At 40.6% G+C, this 21,197-nt stretch overlaps 1 protein-coding gene across 6 annotated transcripts in view; it reads left to right on the top strand.

Annotated features, from left to right (window-relative positions):
• The window catches only part of nbeaa (neurobeachin a), a 145,041-nt gene that overhangs the window by 73,451 nt on the left and 50,393 nt on the right, over positions 1–21,197 (top strand). For 4 of the 6 annotated variants that reach the window (XM_088321788.1, XM_088321787.1, XM_088321786.1 and 1 more), the window contains exons 14-32: positions 2,278–2,357; positions 2,582–2,644; positions 2,790–2,887; positions 4,421–4,513; positions 4,620–4,728; positions 4,805–4,886; positions 6,784–6,907; positions 7,829–8,021; positions 9,239–9,916; positions 11,643–12,041; positions 14,444–14,661; positions 14,740–14,893; positions 15,685–15,708; positions 15,843–15,914; positions 18,324–18,504; positions 18,776–18,900; positions 19,687–19,752; positions 19,843–20,011; positions 20,418–20,776. In XM_088321788.1, the coding sequence (XP_088177914.1) occupies positions 2,278–2,357; positions 2,582–2,644; positions 2,790–2,887; positions 4,421–4,513; positions 4,620–4,728; positions 4,805–4,886; positions 6,784–6,907; positions 7,829–8,021; positions 9,239–9,916; positions 11,643–12,041; positions 14,444–14,661; positions 14,740–14,893; positions 15,685–15,708; positions 15,843–15,914; positions 18,324–18,504; positions 18,776–18,900; positions 19,687–19,752; positions 19,843–20,011; positions 20,418–20,776 (3,287 nt within the window). The remainder of the gene's footprint in view (positions 1–2,277; positions 2,358–2,581; positions 2,645–2,789; positions 2,888–4,420; positions 4,514–4,619; positions 4,729–4,804; positions 4,887–6,783; positions 6,908–7,828; positions 8,022–9,238; positions 9,917–11,642; positions 12,042–14,443; positions 14,662–14,739; positions 14,894–15,684; positions 15,709–15,842; positions 15,915–18,323; positions 18,505–18,775; positions 18,901–19,686; positions 19,753–19,842; positions 20,012–20,417; positions 20,777–21,197) is intronic. The other 2 variants (XM_088321789.1, XM_088321790.1) reach the window with 2 other exon arrangements.

Here is a 21,197-nt window from a genome sequence, read left to right as displayed (position 1 = left end):
GAATGAATTAGCATAATAATTGGTCGCAAGCTCACAGGCAGCTTAAACTCGTGACAAAATGAGTTATTATATTGCTTGATAGGTTACCTTTTTTTAAAATAAGGGTATATTATACAGATAATTTTAAAAAGATATTCCATTAATCCAACATAATTGAAAATATATTTGGTTTGACATTTTACCCTTTTAGGTAGGACTCATGTTGAATTTCTAGCATGATTAATATGCCCACTTTAGCATGTTATATAGTTACTCTATATAACATGCTAAAGTGGGCATTTGCACGTCACACTGGGTATTTGTATATTGTATTCTTTTGGCTTTATTATTGTATTGTTCTCAGCTCAGGGATGCTGCTGGAAATGTGAATTTCCCTTAGGGGATGAATAAAGTATCTATCTATCTATCTATCTATCTATCTATCGAAAACATTACTAATTGCTTATATTGGTCATTTCAATTACCGTATTTTCCGCACTATAAGGCGCACCGGGTTATAGGGCGCACCCCCAAAAAATAGTTTTTGGTCCTATATTTTCCATACATAAGGCGTACCGGATTATAAGGCGCTACAATGGGAACGTCGACAAAACAGTCAGATAGTTCAGTCCAACTTATTACCCCCTTAACATTCCGAAAGCTTGCAAGGAAGCAAATACGTGTCTCAGACATGTACGGAAACAGTGTCTGTACGATGTCACTCAAATGCATCGTTCCAAATATCATTCGGAAGGTTAAAGTCTTGGGATTCAAGAAATGCCAAACATTTCTTAGTTTCCATTTTCTTTTTTGCTGGCAACTGTGTGGACAGCAAAGTAAGAATTTTATTGTGCAGGGAAACGTTTTTTTTTATTGTGCATATGACAATAAACACTTTGAATTGAATTAAGTTTAAAAATAGACTCCTCACAGAAACATCAAGATCCTTCTAAAACAAGATACCGGGAAAATATAAAGCCGCATAGCTTACCTAAGTTCTCTTGCAGCCATCACGTTCAATAATGATACGTAACCATGGTCCTCTTACAACCGTGAGTGTAGTAAATCCAGGAAAGTAAAATATTTACAAATACAGAATAGTAAAAAATGTTTTCTCTATGCCGTAGTGCAACCCAACGTGTGATTCGCATTCATCTTTTTCGACCAATTGCAGGCTTCGTTTTGCCGCTTTAGCCTATGCGAGCCTGTAAATGAGAAAAAGGATCCGCCCCCTTTACCTCCGAATAACTTTAGCCAATAGTGACTGATTCAAATGATAATTGACACATTGGTTAGGAAATGAAACGCCGGTATATAAATCCCAGCATACACCGCGGACTACTTCGCCTTCGGGGGAAAATCAAGTCGGCGGCTGCTTGCCTTAGTTGCAAGACTTTGCGACTTAATATTGATCCATATATAAGGCGGACTGTATTATAAGGCGCATGGTCAGCTTTTGAAAAAAAAAACAACAGGCTTTTAGGTGCGCCTTATAGTGCGGAAAATACGGTATATTTTTATCAATTAACACCCTACAATGTCACCAGTCCCTGAAGTTTGTCATGCCACACATCATTGGAAAGCTTAAACTCTTGGGATTTCAAACCATCAGTCTGAAACAAGATAGCCAAAAACTATAAAGCCGGTATAGCTCACCAATAAATCCCCTGATGACAGAATGATTGAAATTTTTATATGCGAACATGGACTCGTTACATCCAGTGAATCCAACCGTGTAAGATATTTACTCCAAAATATAGAACAATGCCGCCAAATATAAAAATCCGCCTAAAAGCATTCCTCTACTATTGGACGTTACTTGTTGTAATCCGTTGGTTCGCCACATAATTTGCGTCAACCAAAAAACAAACTCAGAAAATTATTTCTCATATTAACCTCTGACCTTTTGATGGACACCCCTCTCGGCCAATAGCAGGCTTTTTTTCACGTTTCACAGCCCGCATTAGTCTATAAGGGCCTGTACTGATAAAAACGAGATCGCCTCCTTTAGCTCCGCATATGTCAAGATAGTAGTAACCGATTCAAATGATGATTGACACTTTGTTTAGTCAATGAAATTCTCAAAAGAGTAATACACAGATGTTGAGCAATGTTGGTATTAATATCACATTTTGCCAACATGACTTTGCAGTCTTCTTTTGGAGTAAAATGACATCCCCTTCTTTCTTTTTCTGTATACAGAAATTTAAAGATATGGTTTCTGCTTGCCTAACAGTAAATGTAATATGTGTTTATTGTAATTGTGCCTATTAGTAATATTTATGTGTGGGTTCTCAGATGGACCTCGGCCTTCCCAAAAGGAGATCATCTCCCTGCGGGCATTCATGCTCCTCTTTCTCAAACAGCTCATACTTAAGGTAAGCACAAAATGCTTGTTAGCAAAGGGTTGTTACATTATTTTGGTAGATTGTCTCGGCTATAAATATAATAAATGGCTGGAAGTTTAAAAAAAATGTGCATACATATTTCTTCCTGCTCCACGTCATTAATATGTTTGACAGAAAACGCTAATACATTCATTTGTAAGACCACTAATAATGCTAAAATAGAGCAATGCTAATGCTATGCTTTTGTGTTTTAGGACAGGGGTGTCAAGGAGGACGAGCTACAGAGTATTCTCAACTACCTATTGACCATGCACGAGGTTGGTGCTTTTGGAATGAACACGTCTATAAGAGATAATACGGATTGTAGTGGGAATAATTGTTTTAACGTCTCAAATTATCTAATGATGAAATGGAAAAAGGGACCGTCGCAAATTGTGTTGTTGTCTTTGATGCCGCCTGCAGGACGAGAACATCCACGACGTTCTGCAGCTGCTCGTAGCGCTCATGTCTGAGCACCCGGCCTCCATGATTCCTGCTTTTGACCAGAGGAACGGGATAAGGTGAGGCGGACGCAAGGGAAAAACAACCAGCCTGAAAAACGTTTATTGTATCAGGGAAGACCCTGAAAAGTGCTTGAATATTGTGTCAAGTGCCTGTAAATGCTTGAAATTGTTGCCCTATTTTTATTTCTTTGTATTGTGTGAAATTAACAAGAGGCCTGCCTCAAGTAGAGTCCAAACGTCAATCCAAACCCCAAGAAAGATTAAAGAAGCAGGGTTCGCACGGGCGATTGAAATACTTGAAAATGCTTGAATTTTAATGTTGTGTTTTCAAAGTAAAATTTTGAGTAAAGTGGTTTTAAATGCTTAAAATTGTTGCTATGTTTCTCAACAAGTCTGCTTTAAAAATGACAGTGACACTGCTCTCTGGTGGCTTCGCTTTCTCATTGCGTTTCTTCTTTCTTCGTAATTAACGGTAACTGGCATTAGTTTGTATGGCATTGTTCTATGGGTCATACCCAAGAAGACAGGTGCATGCTACACCTAAACAGGGCTCTATGAAATGCATATTGATGCAAGGATTATGTATCAATTATTATGGGCCTTGTAAAAAATTAAGGAAGCATTTTCATATAAGTGAATTGTTATAGGAAAAACTTCCTGCAAGTGAAAATGTAAGGTACATTTGATTGTTTTTACTCAACACCTACAGGGGAGAGATTTGTCTAAAAAGCAGATATACATTAATCTCTGTTTTTTTTTTGCGGGGGTTCCGTTCAAAAATGTCCCCTTATGGTCAAATCCCTCAAAGTCTAAATCTTTGTTTGTTTAATTCGGCTCAGGCGCAGGGCGGTTGTCTTGGGACCAAATAAGTCGCAGGTTAGATTGGCGGCTCCTTCGAGTTAAATGTTAAGGTGTTCATGGACAAGACATTGAACCCCACATTGGCACGATAAATGGCTGACTCTGCTATCAGTGTGTGTGAGTGTGTTGTAAAGCGCTTTGAAGGTCCTTAGTGACTGGTTAAAGAGCTATATAAATGCAGTCTATTTACCATTTATTATCAAGAACAAACCCAATTTACAGGCTAAAGTATGTGTGGAGAAAAAAATCTACATTTATTTTAAAATAATCTTGTTTTATTGCGCAACTGTATGGGTTGAGGACACGATCCGCTTAACAAAATACTTTGCCGCCATCATGTGGGCGTTATGCAAAACTTACAGTTCCTGTCCTACAGAAACCATGTTTTTCCATTATCTAACATTTGTAAAAAGCTGCCAGGAAGCCACTAGGGAGCGCCAAAGACCCACATGTGGCTCCAGAGGAAGTTTAGCAGGTCGAGAACTACATTAAAGGGGTTACTGCATTTGCGATTTACTCAAGAAATCATATCTTGGGAAATGCACGCGCAATTTTAAAAATAGCCTATGTAAATCACAGATATTTGTGGCTCTGCAAAATACATGATTAATACTTGATTTTATATTTCAATAATCCTGGAGAAACTGGAAAATCGGCTTTAAAAGTCCCAAAAAGTGCACGAATGTGGCTATGAAGAGTTGTACGAACTCTGTTGTATGTGTGTCCTAGGGTGATCTGCAAGCTGCTGGCGTCTAAGAGCGAGAGTATTCGAGTACAAGCCCTCAAAGTACTCGGGTACTTTCTCAAGCACCTCGGGCACAAGTCAGTACATTTTTATCACGTAAAGAGCGTGTACAGCCAATGTTGCTCACATTTCATTTTACGCTAATGCTGCATGCATAATTTGCTGATATAAAATATTTAATAGGAGGAAGGTGGAGATCATGCACACTCACAGCCTTTTCACACTGCTTGGAGAGCGTCTGATGATGCACACCAACACCGTGTCCGTCACCACCTACAACACACTTTACGAGGTACGTGATCGGCTAGCTGATTACCATGGCGATGTCCCGTTCACTCACTTCAGACCTCCTTATTTGCCCTTTGCAGATTTTGACGGAGCAGGTGTGTACACAGGTGGTCCACAAGCCACACCCAGAACCCGACTCCACCATCAAGATCCAGAATCCCAGTGAGTGGTCACTGTTACACGATGCTAATGTCCGCATTGATAATAGGATGGGATTGCTAATGTTGTTATGACTAAGGCTAGGTTCACACTGCAGAAAGATCAAATTTTTTGCACAAAGGCGAGCTGCATCCGATCTGAATGGCAAATATCAGATTTTTTTTCTCACCAGACCACGGCCAATTTTCTTATGTTGTTTTAAATCCGATACATACCTGATCTTTAGGAATGCGACTGCTTTTGTGAACGGTTGAGAGTCGAGATGCATTGATGCGCCAGACGTCAAGTCATGTTTATTTGTATAGCCCTTAATCACAAAGAGTCTCTCAAAGGGCTGCACAGACCACAAATTATTGCAAACCAGAGACTATTATGACACCATCCCTTGATCTAAGACCCACATGAGGGCAAGGAAAAATTCAAAAACCTCAACATGAAGACACCTTGAAAAGGGACCGCACATGAGGCAATCCCCTCTTCCAGTATGACCAGGATGTTGCAATAACAAATAATAAACAGATATTGTCTACATAAAATATAGGTTATTCGTATGCTATAGCACAGGTGTCAAACAGGCGGTCCGCGGGCCAGATCAGGCTCGCTAAGGGATTGAATCCGGCCCACGAGACAACACTCAGAGAAGCGCAAGAGAAAAACAAGCTGCAGGTTGAAATTTGTCAACTTGATGTTGCCAAATCCAGGTGCCTCGAACAAAAACACTGTACTATCTCTCTCTCTCTCTTTTCGACCCCTTTTCTCCCACTCTCTGTCTCTGTCTCTCTCTCTCTCTCTCTCTCTTTTCGACCCCTTTTCTCCCACTCTCTGTCTCTGTCTCTCACTCTCTGTGTCTCTCTTTTTCTCTTCCTTTGTTGCTCTTTGTTTCTTTCTCTCTCTGCGTCTTTTTAACCTATTTTGCTCTAACTTCCTTTTTTCCTTTTCTCTTTCTCTCTTCCTTCTTTTTGCGCTTTCTTTTCTCTTTTCTCTCCCTCTATCTTTCTATTTCTCTTTGGATTTCTTTCTTCCTCTCCCTTTCTTTTCCCCCTCTCTCATGACTTTTTATCTCTTTTGTTTCTCTCGCTCTCTCCTTCTCTCTCTCCTTTTCCTTCCCTCTTTCTCTTATTTTTTTATCTCTCTTTTTGTTTCTCTTTAATCTACAAGTCCAGCCACCGACAGAATGTAATCGTGTGGCCCCCGGGTTAAAATGAGTTTGACACCCCTGTGCTAGAGAATAGAAGTGTGGGGGGGCAGAGGAATCAACAACCATGGTGGACACAAAAAACTTAGATTCAGTGGACGGAAAGTGAGGTTTTGAATTTTAATAATATTTGGGGGGACAACTCACAGATATTTGCTGGTAAAGATTTGTTTCTTGCCGTGACAGTGTTCAAGACAGCTCGCTCCAATATCCACATAGAAGTTCCCTTTGTTATTGGAAAATTACGAATGAAGTCGCAGTCAGAGAAGCCGCTTACATCATTATCCCCACCACTCCTGGCTGTGACTCTGCACCCACATGTTTCTCTGGACGGACTTTGCTGCCACAAAACGCCTTAGACAAATTTATGTCTCTCTTTCTTCTTAATCTTCTTAAAATGATTGCAATATAAGCTCCGCCATGAACATTTATGAGTACTACGTGTGATTTCACGTATGATTCCACGTGTCCTTTTCTGCTCAGCAGGACCGATGTGGCGTTCATACGGGAGATCACATACAAGTCACATTTATTTGGAAATACAAACAATCACACAAAAATATCAGATTTCCACCCCAAAAACTCGAAATTGAGCATTAAGCTTTGCAGTGTGAACCTAACCTAAGAGTACTGTTACTAACAATGCTCCTATGGCTAGCTGTACTTGTATAGCTAATGTTGCTCTTGTGTATTTACACCATGCAGTGATTCTGAAAGTTGTTGCCACGCTGCTGAAGAATTCGTCTCCAAGCTCCGAGCTGATGGAAGTCAGAAGACTGTTCCTCTCCGACATGATCAAACTGTTCAGCAACAGCAGAGAAAACAGACGGTACCTGGCATGCAAGACATACAGCAGTATTGTTTATGAAGTTATTGTAACTATGAATCTAATCTGTCGATTATTTTGTCCTATGCTGTTGTTTATTTTTTTAAGTACCTTATTGAGTTTGAAAGTTGTTGTTTTTTTTTGTTCTTTTGGAGGCTGGTTAATTATTGTTAGAATCTTTTTAGTTATTTACCATATTTATTTGTGCATAATATGCTTTTTTTTTACCTAAAAAACAACTTAAAGTTTGGTTGTGTGCTATACAAGAGGTTTAACTGTAAACTGTATTCGTGCAATAATTGATCAGTTGATAAATGTTGCAGACCACAATCACAAAACATTGGATGCAACAGGAATCGATCCCGGGTCCACTAGACCCTCAGTGACATATGAAAATGCATCAGATTTTATCTAATTTGGACACTATTTTTTCAGAGTACCGATGAGATGAATGTTGTTAGAGCATGGAAAAAATTAAGTCTTCGTGAAAAATATAAATAAACGCAAAAAACCTTGACATGGGAAACAGCTCTTATGTGTAGCTGATGTAAATTTTATGTTAGTATTGAGTTTATAGTTAACGTTGTCAATTAATTATAGCGATTATGTCGCACGTATTTAACGCTTATCACTTGCAATGCTTAGTTTGAGCTGAGAAAAAGCGAAACAACATTTATACCGACTTGAATTAAAAATTAGGGGTGCACATTATACACGAGTGTGCGTTAAAAATGAATAAATATGACACTACGAAATGGTGTTGGTAAATTCACTTGTGATATTGCTCAGTAGCTGGTAAGTTTGTTGGATGTTAAGATGGTCAGCTAGTTACCCAACATACATAGAAAGTTTGCAGTGGTTCCTTGGTCAATATGTTAAAGTTCCTTTCCGACTCATGTTGTTGATGGCACATTTCAATTACAGTTGCCTGCTGCAGTGCTCGGTGTGGCAGGACTGGATGTTCTCTCTTGGCTACATCAACCCAAAGAATCCAGAGGAGCAGAAGATTACAGAGATGGTGTACAACATCTTCAGGATACTGCTCTACCATGCCATTAAATATGAGTGGGGCGGCTGGAGAGTCTGGGTGGACACTCTCTCCATTGCACATTCTAAGGTCTGTGTCGTATTGCTTCTCGCATACTGTGCTGTGAAAAAGTCCGTGCCCCTTTCCTTAATTCAGTGATTGTTTTGCATATTCAGCACTCACAAAGGTTTCAGATCATCTAACCGATTTTAATATCACACAAAGATGACCCAAGGACATAAAAAATTTAGTTTTGAAAAGTTGATTCCATTAATTAAGGCACAAAATCTAGGCTTATCTGGCCCTACGTGAAAAATTGATTTACAAGCCTTGTTAAAAAAAGTAACTGTGACTAACCACAGTTTTGGGAAAGCTGGGTTCAATCCCAAAGGCCACATCCCATTTAATGCCACCACCCGTGTTGAATCAAGAAATTACTTAAATTGAATCAGACAAAAGTAAGGTAGGCTACTAAATCTCAGGAACACCTGATATGCCAAGAAATTCCAGAAGAATTTAGATCAAAAGTGAAGGAATGCATTTCTAAGGTTGTATGGCTCCAGTGAACCACTGTCAGAGCCATTATCCACAAATTGAGAAAACAGTGGCCAACCTTTCTAGGAGTCGTCAACCAACTAAAATTACTCCAAGGGTGCAATGAAAGCTCATCCAGGAGGTTACCAAAGAACCTTGAAAAGTATACAAGGAACTACAAGCCGAGCTGGCCTCAGTTAAGGTCAGTGATCATGATTCCAGCAGGAGAAAGACACGGGCTAAATATGGCATCCCTGGGAGAGTGTTAAGGCCCCAATGGAAAATTCTAGGCCTATCTATGTGAAAAAGTAATTGCAAATCCAATTGAGATGCTCTGGTGTGACCATGAATGGGCAGTTCACGATAAAAACCCCTCCAATATGGCAGATTAAAAAAAAGAATAGTAAAGGGGGTTTAGAAATTCCTCCACATAACTGGTAAAGACTCATTACCAATTTTAATAAACTTAAAGTTACTGTTATCCCTGCCAAAGGTGTCTCAACTCGCTATTAGGTTCAGGGGGCAATTACTTTTTCACATGGGGCCATATAAGTTTGAATATTTTTTTGTGCCTTAATAAATAGGATCAACATATCAAAACGGTATTTTGTATTTCCTTGGATTTTCTTTGTGTGATATTAAAGTTGGATGATTATCTGAATCCTTTGTGAGTAATGAATATGCAAAAAACACCCAAATTTAGGAAAAGGGCAAATAATAATTCACGGCACTGTAACTGATTTTGATGATGGCTGACTTTGCTATGGCTACAGGTAACATACGAGGCCCACAAGGAGTATCTTGCCAAGATGTACGAGGAATACCAGCGCCAAGAGGAGGAAAACATGAAGAAAGGCAAGAAAGGCTCCGTCTCCACCATCTCTGGCCTCTCTGCCTCACCGGCACCTGTTGTCAATGGCAACCTGGAGATGGACGACACTTCCCAAACACCTGACAGTGAGGCCGAGTACAGCGAGGGTGCCGGCGGCGGGGCCGGGGGAGACTCATCTCGCAACTTGCTGGCGGATGGTGCCGTGAAGCGCGGCGACCCCGAGTCAGGCGCCGGCGTGAGGGTGGAGGTCCACGACCTGCTGGTAGACATCAAAGCTGAAAAGGTGGAGGCCACTGAGGTGAAGCTGGACGACTTGGACTTGAGTCCCGAAAGCCTCGGAGTGGGGGGCGGGGCGGGAACGGGTGCCTCGATAGAGAACGGACCCCTGGTTGAGGTGGACTCTCTTTTGGACAGTGCCTACTGCGCCGTTGTGCAGAACCTCAACGGTACCCTGGTGCCCAAAGACGATGGAGCCGCTGCGGCGGTTGCAGTCCGCCTGCCGCCCAGTTTGGCCCTCTCTGGTGTCACCTTGGAGGATGACGGCATCATGGGCCCCCTCATAACACTGGCTGACGAAAAGGACAGTGTACCCAGCAACAATGGATTCCTTTTTAGCAAGGTACAACAGGTCACCCTCATGTCCCAATAAGCGAACCATTTAGGTCAGTCAAAAATGAAACAACTGGATAAATAATCAGCTAATAAACACATTGATTACCTGGCTCACCAACCAAATGTCTCAACATAACAACTAGTCAACCAGATAACAATCTAATTGGCCATCAAGCAAGAGAGCTAGAATATGCATCAACAAATTAGGTAACCAACCCAGATACGAATAATAAATGTAAGTAATGAAGCAACTAACCACCTACCGACTCACCTTTGCTTACCTTTCTAAGTGCATTATTAAAAAGTTCCTGCAATAAAAACAATTTAACATATTGCCCCCCCTCAAAAATAACCATAAAATTAACTTACCAAACTACTAACCCGTTAATTAAAGGTGGGGTGCGTTGTTTGAGGTATCCTCAAAAAGTTAAATGTGAAATATTTTCCCTGTTAAGTATGTGTTAACATTGCCCAACTGAGTTCAAAGAGCCCTTATGCTTTGTTTTCCACAGCACCTGCTTTTTTTAACCGAGCTGTTCAGTATGAACAGGAATGGGGACTGGGGGTTGGAGTTGAGTGGTGGAGACTGACGTCCTTGCGTTTTTATTCCTTTGTGTTGTGTGAAAACGGTGAATTTAATAAGAGGCCTGCCTCAAGTAGAATCCCAAACACCAAATCAAACCCCCAGAAAGATAAAATAAGCACGGTTCTTACGGTTGCTTCAAATAATGTTAATATTGTGTTTTATTGTGCTTGAATTTTGGGTGAAGTGCTTGTAAATGCTAGAAATTGTTGCTAATTTTCTTAACAAGTCTGCTTAAAAATGACGGCAACACTGCTCTCTGGTGGCTTTGCTTTGCCCTTACATTTATTCTTCCCTTGTGATTAACAGCAGCTGACATTAGATTGTATGGAATTGTCCTATGAAGCATCATTGCCCTCTATGGGTCACGCCCAATAGGACCAGAGCATGCTTCACCTAAACAGGGCACTAAAATAATAATAATAATAATAATTTCCTTTGTATTGTCATTCTTTGTAAGAACGAAATGTCGATACACCTGACCCGTTGTAGCGAGCCGATGCAGCCGCAGCCAACAGAGGGCGCCGCCGTTTTACCAATGTTATAAGTCTTAGGAATACAAATTAAAGTAACGATTATGCATCAATCGCGAACATTTATTTTGCTCCAAGCAAAAAATAAAACAAGGTAGCTTTTCCCAGTTGTAAATTCCATCGGGCAGAATTTCTTGTAACTGAAACCGAAAGCTCCATATTACTTTAACTTTTCTACCCAACACCTCTCAGTGGAAGAGTTATCTCAAAAACAAATGTATTAAAAATCCATATGTAAATCATGAATATATTTGTATGATTTAAAACTGATTTCTTCTTTTAATGGTACTAGACACATTGAAAAATTGATATTGAAAGTCCTTAAAAAATGCTTGATCGTGGCTTTGGAAAAGGTGTATGGATCCTAAGTAAGGGGTGTTTATTTGAGCGCATCTGAATAATGAATGTACTGAATGCACTGACTAAGTCTGCAATTATGCAGCAGAGAGTAACTAAAATCAGAATTCCATGCACCTTCTTTAACCAATAAATTACATCAACAGCTTATTGAAACTAGCCAATTTATATGGAACTCGGACTTATTTATCGGCTAGCAATTAGCTAGCTCCGTAACCAGCCTCACCAACTCAAATAGTACTAAGTAACGGTTCTTCCAGGTGGACGAGAAGCTCCTCCCTGCTCTAGCGGCCTCCGATGCCCTGGTACTGACCGGTCCAGATCAGCCTGCTCCGCCCACGAGCATCAGTGCCAGCGACGACCTCAGCCTGCTTGCCCACATGACCAGCTGCAGCTCAGCCGGCGAACTCCCAGAGGACGGGCCCTTCAAGATCCGGAGCCCGCTAGCCGACATAAGCTCCATCGCCGAGGCCCGGAACCAGGCGGCGTCAAGGCCAGACTTCACCGAGGGAGACGGGCCAGACGGTGCCGCTGTCACGGACAGCGAGGGGCCGGCACTCAAGGCTGAAGGGGTCACGGATGCGGCTAGCGTAACGTCTGACACAGAGAGGTCAGATGACGGCAAAGATAAGAAGATATCAACCACCGCGACTACACAGGTGAGCATTGAAGTGCTGAGGCTCTAAATTGGGATTAGGTTAAAGGTAATCGGTTATTTTTAAACATGCTAAAGCGTAATGTGGTTTTTGCATCAAATATATATTCATTGATAGATTCCAATTATTTTACAAGATGATGCATTTTGAAGACAGTCTGTCTTGTCTCGTACATCCTGTGCCGTGACGTCATTGGATTAGCACCAGCATGCTTACAAAACCAGTCGCCATATTGCTATTTAGTCAAACAGGTTACGAGGATTCATTCACATACATGTTAAGTTTCAGAAATGGGAAATCGGGAGATTTTTTGGGGACGCGATTATTATTATTACTATTATTATTTGAAAAGACAACAATAAAATTCGTTTTTCAATCTACTTTATTGTTATTTTATGTTTACATGTGATTATTATAATGTTTAATTATTCCAAATTTCCGGTGTTCTTTAACATAATCATATGTAGCACTCTTATTCGTCTGCTGCTCTCGAAGGAATGAGATCACGTGGAGTTCGAGATTATGATTGCCGAGTCTCGATCAAGGCTTTTTCCGGTGCAGAACGGCGAAAAAGACGACGATGAAGACTAGGGATAATTCGGCTACATTTTAATCGGCAAAAAAATAAATAAATTAGAAATCAGTAGATGTTGCTCTCAGATCGGTAGGCGGGAGTATCGTAGCCAAAGCGGTAGTCTCCCGACCAAATCGGGAGACTTAACAAGTGTGCATTCAGTTCTAGTCTGTTTCCTATCCAGACTGACACAGAAAATCGCGACAACAGGAGGTGTTGTCGCAAACAGTTTGTAGAAACTTAAAAAATGAGTTTTGCGCTAAAGTGGATCACAAATACACTTAAAACTAAAGAATTCAGTTCAACAGGGAATAAACAATGCGTCTAAACAAGTTTTACGCGATTGGCATTGCGCATCTATATTTTATAAGAATAAATATGTAATATATGTTAGTCTTTAGTATGGCCTATTTCCAACAGTGTTTTCCTGACTGAGAAGCAAACTGCGCAAAATGACCCCTATGAAAAAGTGATTAAAAAGTCGCACTCGGTATACAAATCGCATTAAGTTTATTCGCTAAAATCCAACACCAAAAACATACATGTCCTCCTGTAAGAGAATTTAAAATAAAAATGAAATGAAAACACAGTTACACATATGTGAATATCTTACATGCTTGCCAGTACTGACTTAAGAACAGTACTTCAGATAACTTTAGCATAAAGAACATGCCTACCATCATGAGCATTTTTGCTCCGAATCACGAAATATAATGACATTTTCATCCGCCGTTTGTTTCCTCTTTCTACTTCTACGTTGCATACTTCAGACTCATCGTCCCCTCTGCTTTTCGCCAGTCTTTCTTTCTGCTTTTTGGCTACATATTTCACTATTTGCAGATTGTAATCAGCAGAATATGATTTTCTTTTCGGTGCCATTTTGTTCAGTCTTCTCAAGTTGTTGTTTTATTTTTCACTAAATTGCGGGTGTTGGTGCGAGAAAATGTCCCGCAGCAAGAAATGCCCCCAGCCCCAAGCATATCATACGTCACTCGCGCAAACATCAGTAAACTGACTTTGTATCTCATTTTTGGGGATATGTAATGGAACAGTTAAGCACAGTGTACTTGTACCTTGTACAGTACAGAAATTCCTTTTGAGCAGGTTAAAAGTATTTACTTTGGCGAAAGGACGGCTTATCTTCTGAACATTTGTGTACAGAACAAGGGGACATTTTTTGGGCACAATACAGCAAGGTTGAAATGATCAACACAGGCCTAAAGCGCCCTCTTTTGGTTTAGTGTGAAAATAACACCTGAAGCGATATACCTAGTAATAATTTTGACACATTTTCTCACCGGAGTATAAATCGCCCTCCTGTCCAAATAAATGGTACACAATCTGCTAAACACAACATACCAATCTGTGTTTAAGAATCAATCACTCTTTCTCTCATACGTTGCAAATGTTGTAACTCTCCCGAACCACTGGTTCATATCGGAACGGGTCTATATCAAATTCTGTGGCACTATAACTGTTTTTTCCTTTAGACAGTCAGGTCCATTCTTTTTGTCATGATTGGCTCAAAACCAGGGTCATAGAAACTTCGCTAAAACCGCTGTCTGTTTCAGAGCTTGCCTCACATGTGTTAATGGGATATGCCATTTCGAAAGTGTTGGGTTACTTCAATGACATCACAGCTCTACCGCAAAAAAAGCCAAATAGATCATCTTTGAGACTTAATTTCTCGAGTACCGCGGTGTGTGGAATATTTTGCACTACAGTTGTATAATTGTGGGACGGAACACTACATGTTCTGTGCCTAACCAAAATAAAGGAATCTGTTTGGGAATACATTTAAACCCGCTTTTAAAGTCTTTCTTGTATTCAGGCCCTGCACGGCCGCAGCGCTTCCCAGCTCGAGCGAGACCTGCGAGTGGATCTGGGATTCCGGGGGATGCCCATGACAGAGGAACAGAGGCGCCAATTCAGCCCGGGTCCGCGCACAACTATGTTCCGCATCCCAGAGTTCAAGTGGTCGCCCATGCATCAGAGGCTGCTCACCGACCTGCTCTTTGCACTGGAGACTGACGTGCACGTGTGGAGGAGGTGAGGTCCCGGGATTCAGAGGCTTTCACTTGTGTGTTGACCCCCGTGCTGTGAAATAAAAAGGCCTTCTCCTTGCAGCCACTCCACCAAGTCGGTGATGGACTTTGTCAACAGCAACGAGAACATCATTTTTGTGCACAACACCATCCACCTCATCTCCCAGATGGTTGACAACATAATCATCGCCTGTGGGGGCATTCTGCCTCTTTTGTCCGCCGCTACTTCGCCCTCCGTAAGTGGCACCACGCAGTGGCGGGAGGGGGGAACTGCTGCTGCCTCTTATTGCAATGGTGACACCTTGTGGCCATTACAGAATGCTTTTAGAATGTCACGTTTATGGTGCTTAGAAGTTACAGGGTTTTTTTAAAAAAAAGGATATCCTTTGAATAGTAATCATTAATTATCATATTAAATATATGTATGCCTTTTTACTAACTCATGAGCAGATTATTTGTAAACAAAAAAGTTGAAAATAAAGTAATCTGCTAAAGACTGAGCATTTTAAATATATATATGTGAAATTGGGTTAGAATTTCTCATTCATATTTGGAAAAAAAATCTTACGATCTTCATTTTTGATCCTTTTTATTTTCGTTCCAATCGTGTACTTTCTGTGATATTTACGTCTCAAAGGATATTAATTTGTATGGTTTTTAAATCGTTCAAAATACTACCACGTCTTATAATTTTGATCAAAAATCCCAGAAAACATTTAAATCTACTTTAATTGTAAATGGAATTCCAAATGAGATAATCTGAAGTTTTCTTAAAAACTCTTGGAATGTGAATATTCTTGAAGAGTGACTATTAAAGCTGTGTGTTCATATTGATATTGAGACAGTATATTCCTATTTGTTAATGTCCTATCAACGGATTTAGATTTTTATCCCTCTCTAGATCTGAAGACACCCTGTTCTTTCTGACTTGACGAACTTCATTTGCTGTTTATCCAAATTCATTCTTTCCTTTCCTCTCTGTGTTTTTTTGTCGTCTTTTGGTTGTTATGTGTTTTTGCATGTCCAGACTTCTAAGAGTAGTGCCAGCAGTGTAAGTTTTCTTCCTTCTTTTCCTTTAAAGTCTTCATTCCGGGTGGGTGGGCTGCTCCCAATATCTGAATTTTAGACCTCTCGTGCTGTGTTGTATTTGTTACTCCTATACTCCGTTTATATGGATTTTCTAAGAGGAGGACGGGAGCGGATGCGAAGGGCGAGGAGGTGACGCCCGTTCCGGGTGGAGCAGGCGAGGGGGGCGAGGTGGGTAAAGCTTATGAGAATCCCCCCTGAATGACGTCACCACTGAGGGGAGGTCCCCCAGCATCAGTTTGTCCTCACAAGTGTGTTTTCTGTTTGGTCACTTATGACATGCTCACTGGAATGATTGATGGGTGAATTCTTGCACTGATAAAACGCACGGAGCTTGACTTGCGATGCCACCGGCACGGTTGCTCACCTCCTCACTTTCCGAGACCGACAAGATCGGCGAACAGCCTGCATTCTTTTTTCGTTTCGTGTTTTAAAAAAGTTTTTTTCATTCGGATTCATTAATCTATTTGTTGTGGGATTTATTTGTCTAATTATCTGGCGATTCTTTGTAAATACAATCCTAATAAATATCAGCAAAAAAATACTTTTATAATTGGATTAAAAAAAAAAATCTGATTATTTTACATGACTGAATATTAATAAAATGATTATTGTTTTTAATTAACTGTAACAAATGTTAAAAGAAAATTGTCAGCCTGCGATATTTTATGTGTTAGGTTTTACAAAACTATTCATTCGAATGCATTTTCTTAATTCTTGCAGGGTTTATTTATCCAAGTATGCGTAGATTCGTTATAAAATATAATCAAAATTATTATAGGCAAAAAGTACTTTTATACTTGGTTAAATATATTATAATCTGCTTGAGACATTTTACTCTCTAACATTTTACATTAATGAGTATTAATAAAAGCATTATTGGCATTAATTTATTGTAACACATGTTTAATAATATTTGCTGAAAAATGAACTGAAGCTTCGGCTACTACTGAATATTAAATACGAAATAATCACAAAAATATAAGCAAATGAAATATTACTGTTTTTAGAAAGTAATTTAGGGAAAATATTAAACAGACTTTAATTTATTAATTAACTAGTACAAAACACATGGTAACTTATTAAAACATTTTGTGGATTAAGTGCTGAATAAACTTAATAAATGTGTAATTAAAAATTGGTTGTGTATTGTTTTTTGAATATAAATAAAAAATAAATGAAATATAGAGGTAAAAAAATGTAGTGTTAATTTTATACATTAAAAAATAACTAATAATAACAAATATTTGATGCCCTGCGATTGGCTGGCAACCAGTTCAGGGTGTCCCCTGCCCACTGCCCGATGATTGCTGGGATGGGCTCTAGCACCCCCGCGACCCTACTGAGGATAAGCGGTGCAGCTAATGAGATGAGATGAACAAATAATTGATATATTAAAACCATATATTTTGGATGAAAAAAACAGAAAATATAGATATGATACTGGTAAATAAGATTAATGAAATATGACTTAAAGTAATCACATAGAAGTCAATCATGATTACCGTATTTTCCGCACTATATGATACACCCCCCAAAATAGTCTTTTGTCATATAGTTTACATACATGAGGCCCACTGCACTACAAGGTGCATGAAATTGAGACTACAGTTAGAGCTTCCGTTTGTACAGATACATATTAATGCAATGCATTAAAATGTGCTGCTCACCGAAACCGCAAAACATTGCATACAATGCGAATCAAACACGAGTAGTGGTTGCGAGAGCCGACACTTTACCACTAGGCTACCAGTGGTACAGATAATATACGACATAGCATTAGAGCTTATCCCAATATCACACTATTTTTGCTCACATTGCCACAAAACTAGTTTGTGTAGTGCATTCTGATTTGTTAAACAGTCTCTCCACTTCTTCACCTGTACGTCAATCACGTCTGGGTTTGAAATCTACAGTATACGTACATAAAAGAGCTTGTACAATATATTTTCGAAAGACTTTCTTTTTTCTCCATTCTCTAACGTTCGTTGGTGAAGAAGTGGAGGGACTGTTTAACAAATCAGAATGCATTATGCAAATTAGTGTTCCTGGCACCGAGGTAGAATAGTGTGATAATGAGATAAAAGTCTAAGGCCTAATGGTCTATTAGTAAAGTGCCAGCACTCTCACGGCCATTACTCTGGTTCGATTCCCCGTTGCACACAATGTTTTGCTTTTTAGGACAGAGATGTTTCTCGATCTGAACAATATTTTACAATCAGTTGTATGGTATTGCATACCTTTATTTACTCTATGCATTTCCATTATTATCAGACGTATTCTGCGGTACATAAGGCGCACCGGGTTATGAGGCGCACTTTCAAATTTCTGACCAAATTAGGCTTTTTAGGTGCGCCGTATAGTCTGGAAATTACGGTATATAAATGAGTTTCTGTAATACTGTGTCACAAAATAACGTTTTTTTGTTTTACATAGAGCTTTTTTTCAACCTCTACTGCTAATGACCTGACCTACCTTAAAGAGAGTTAAAGCACGAACGTTGGGCACAAACCATTGCTTCTCCCTCTTCCAAATCCATCTCGTCCTCACCTCATTCATGCGTCATATTGGCCCATCCAGACGGAGCTGGAGAATATCGAGGCAACGCAGGGCATGTCGTCGGAGACGGCTGTCACCTTCCTGTCACGGCTGATGGCCATGGTGGACGTGCTAGTGTTCGCCAGCTCTCTCAATTTCAGCGAGATCGAGGCCGAGAAGAACATGTCCTCCGGCGGGCTCATGAGGCAGTGCCTCAGACTAGGTCAGCACTCTTTAACTCGGTTGTTACGAATGTTATTGTGGTTCGATGATCCCTGTTTGACCGCATCTTCCGTAGAAAACAAACCTGTAGCGAGACGCAAATGATACACTTCCTGGGCCACAAGTCTCACGAATGGCTAATTTGGTTTGCATTTCTCAAACTGTGCATGTGTGAAAGGAAAATTCTGTGCTTTGAAGCACCACCTCTGGCGGTCAGTAGGGACCAAATAGAACCGCTGCAGATTTTAAAACATCCTTACTGTGTGTGTCAGTTTGCTGCGTGGCGGTGAGGAACTGTTTGGAGTGCCGGCAGAGGCAGCGAGATCGCAACTGCAGGTCTTCTTTAACCAGCAGCAAGTCACAGGACAGCTTGCATGCCACTGCAGCCTCCAGCAAGGTAGCGCTCTCGGTCTCTTTATTACACTTACACATTGCCGTGAGAGGAAAGCCATGAATGTCCACTGTCCTCATGACAAGGATGATAAAGCGTAATTGATTTTTCAGGCATAAAAATCTTTCACCTTTAGGAGAAATTCTCTGTTTTGAAGTTAAAAAGGGTGGCGTGCATTGCTTAGATCCTGTTTTGAGGTGTGAAGGGGGGTATTGTGGATTGGGCGTTTGAGGTGGTGCATTTGAATGAATATTAGTGTAGTTCATGCGGAGTACTGTATTTATTTGTCTGTAATGCAAATTAGATTTGATCTCATTATCACACTATTTTTATTCAAAGTACCAGAGATGAATGTTAGAGAATGGAGAAAAGAGAACGCCGTCCTGAAAGATGTAAATACTCACGGCGAAGCTGGACGAGGGAAACAACTCTTTTGTGTAGATAACGATGACTGAAACGAATACGTTGCAAATGTAATATTGGTTTTGTATTCATAGTTGCAATAGATTATTTGAATCATGGCCACATGTATTCAACAATGTTTGTTACTATCAATACTTAGTTTGATTATTCTCAAAAGATATGGTATTTCCTCCACACCTTTCTCACCATTTTCATGCCTGATTTTTCTTTGTAAATCTGTAGAGTTTGAATTGTGTTTTAGAAATGAGTAAAGAACATTTATAAAATGACAAAAAATATCTAATTGGGCCTACGAATTGGACATGCATAGCTTCCCGCATTCCCTGACTTTATAGTTGACCTCTTGCTCCTGTGTTCTGTGCTGAGCAGGACCCGGACCGCCTCCTGCAGGATGTGGACATCAACCGTCTGCGTGCGGTGGTTTTTCGAGACGTGGTCAGTGTGTTCTGTCGTTAGCTGAGCGCTCATCAAATCAAGCAATCGTGTAAGGTAAATCTTTGTTCTTTTTTCTCACTGTGGTTGCAGGATGACAGTAAGCAGGCTCAATTCCTGGCCCTGGCTGTGGTCTACTTCATCTCGGTGCTGATGGTGTCCAAGTATAGAGACATTTTGGAGCCGCAGCGGGAGATCAGCAGGTCCACCAGCCTTTCTGGACGCAGCATCCGACATGAAATCAACTCACCCACCAGCACAGGTTAGTTTTCATGTTGGACTATACAAACATAGTGATGAAAAGGTGCCTTAAGGTATGGTTGGTTGGTAGATTGGAACCCGTTAACCACTAGGGACGTAGGGGCACCATTTCCTGTGGTGTGTAAAGCCTGGTGGCACCCATCACTCTCCAGGCCAACATATAGGTTGACGTTATTCTTTGAGCATCTTAATTAGCTGACAACACTCCATTTTTATCTCTAGTTATCGTTAATTAAACAGTTCCAGTATAAACAAGGATAAGTCATTATTTCGCCTTCAACTCAATTGACCATGTGCTGCAATTTTTTTGTTTGTAGTACTTGTAAACAGCTTTTCAAAAGTTGATGGACTATCCAAATTAGGCATTTCACTCAAAGTAAATGTTATGAATTTTACAATCTCTTCAGAGCACCCTTCTTCGGCCTTCTCAGACCGCGACAAGCAGACTTCTACCCCCGTAGACGACTCACCCCGGGCTGGCCTACCTCACACGGATTCAGGCATCGGCGAGGAGGGCCACGCGGGCAGTTCCCTCAACGGCTCCGAGATGGGTCTGGGTCTGGGTCTGGGCCTGGTGGGGCGGGAGACGGACAGGGACCGAGACCGGGACATGAGCAGCAGCCAAGCCGACCTACTGTGCAGCCTGTCGGACATCAGGAGGTCGCAAGAAAGCCTTCTGGATTCCCCCCGTAACCCTAATCCCGGACAGCCGCTCCCTTCATCCATTTCCAGCATCAGCCAGACTAATAAAGGCATAAATGTCAAGGTGAGAAACTTATTTGAAAAACACACTTGAAATACATTTTTGTGTAATAAAGTAGTGGTTGGAAACCTCCCAGCCTGGGCTGGGAACCGGTACTGGGCCGTAGGTAGTTTGGTACTGGGCCGCACAGAAAGAAAAACAAGTACCATTATTTTCTTTTACCAATTGTTGTTTCACTGACAGTGCTAGGTTTCAGGCTGAACTTGAACCAGGCTTTGTGATGGTATGTTTGAATTAAAATCAGGAGGGCGCATTTGACTCTCGCCCACTAAAGATACAGTGAAGGATTAATCAAACTAAACTTTTACACTTATAGCCAATTGGCGTGGAGAATGGTCAACTATGTCATGCTCGAACATAAACAAACTTGCTGCTACGGAAAAACCTTTGGCAACGGAGTAGGAGAACACGACTCAGAGACCAC

This window comes from Urocampus carinirostris, chromosome 17 (assembly GCF_059441175.1).
Source record: "Urocampus carinirostris isolate Australia breed hairy pipefish chromosome 17, RoL_Ucar_1.0, whole genome shotgun sequence".
Lineage (NCBI taxonomy): Eukaryota > Metazoa > Chordata > Actinopteri > Syngnathiformes > Syngnathidae > Urocampus > Urocampus carinirostris.
Note: the sequence above shows the minus strand (reverse complement) of the source record. Positions and strands in the feature narration are given on the sequence as shown.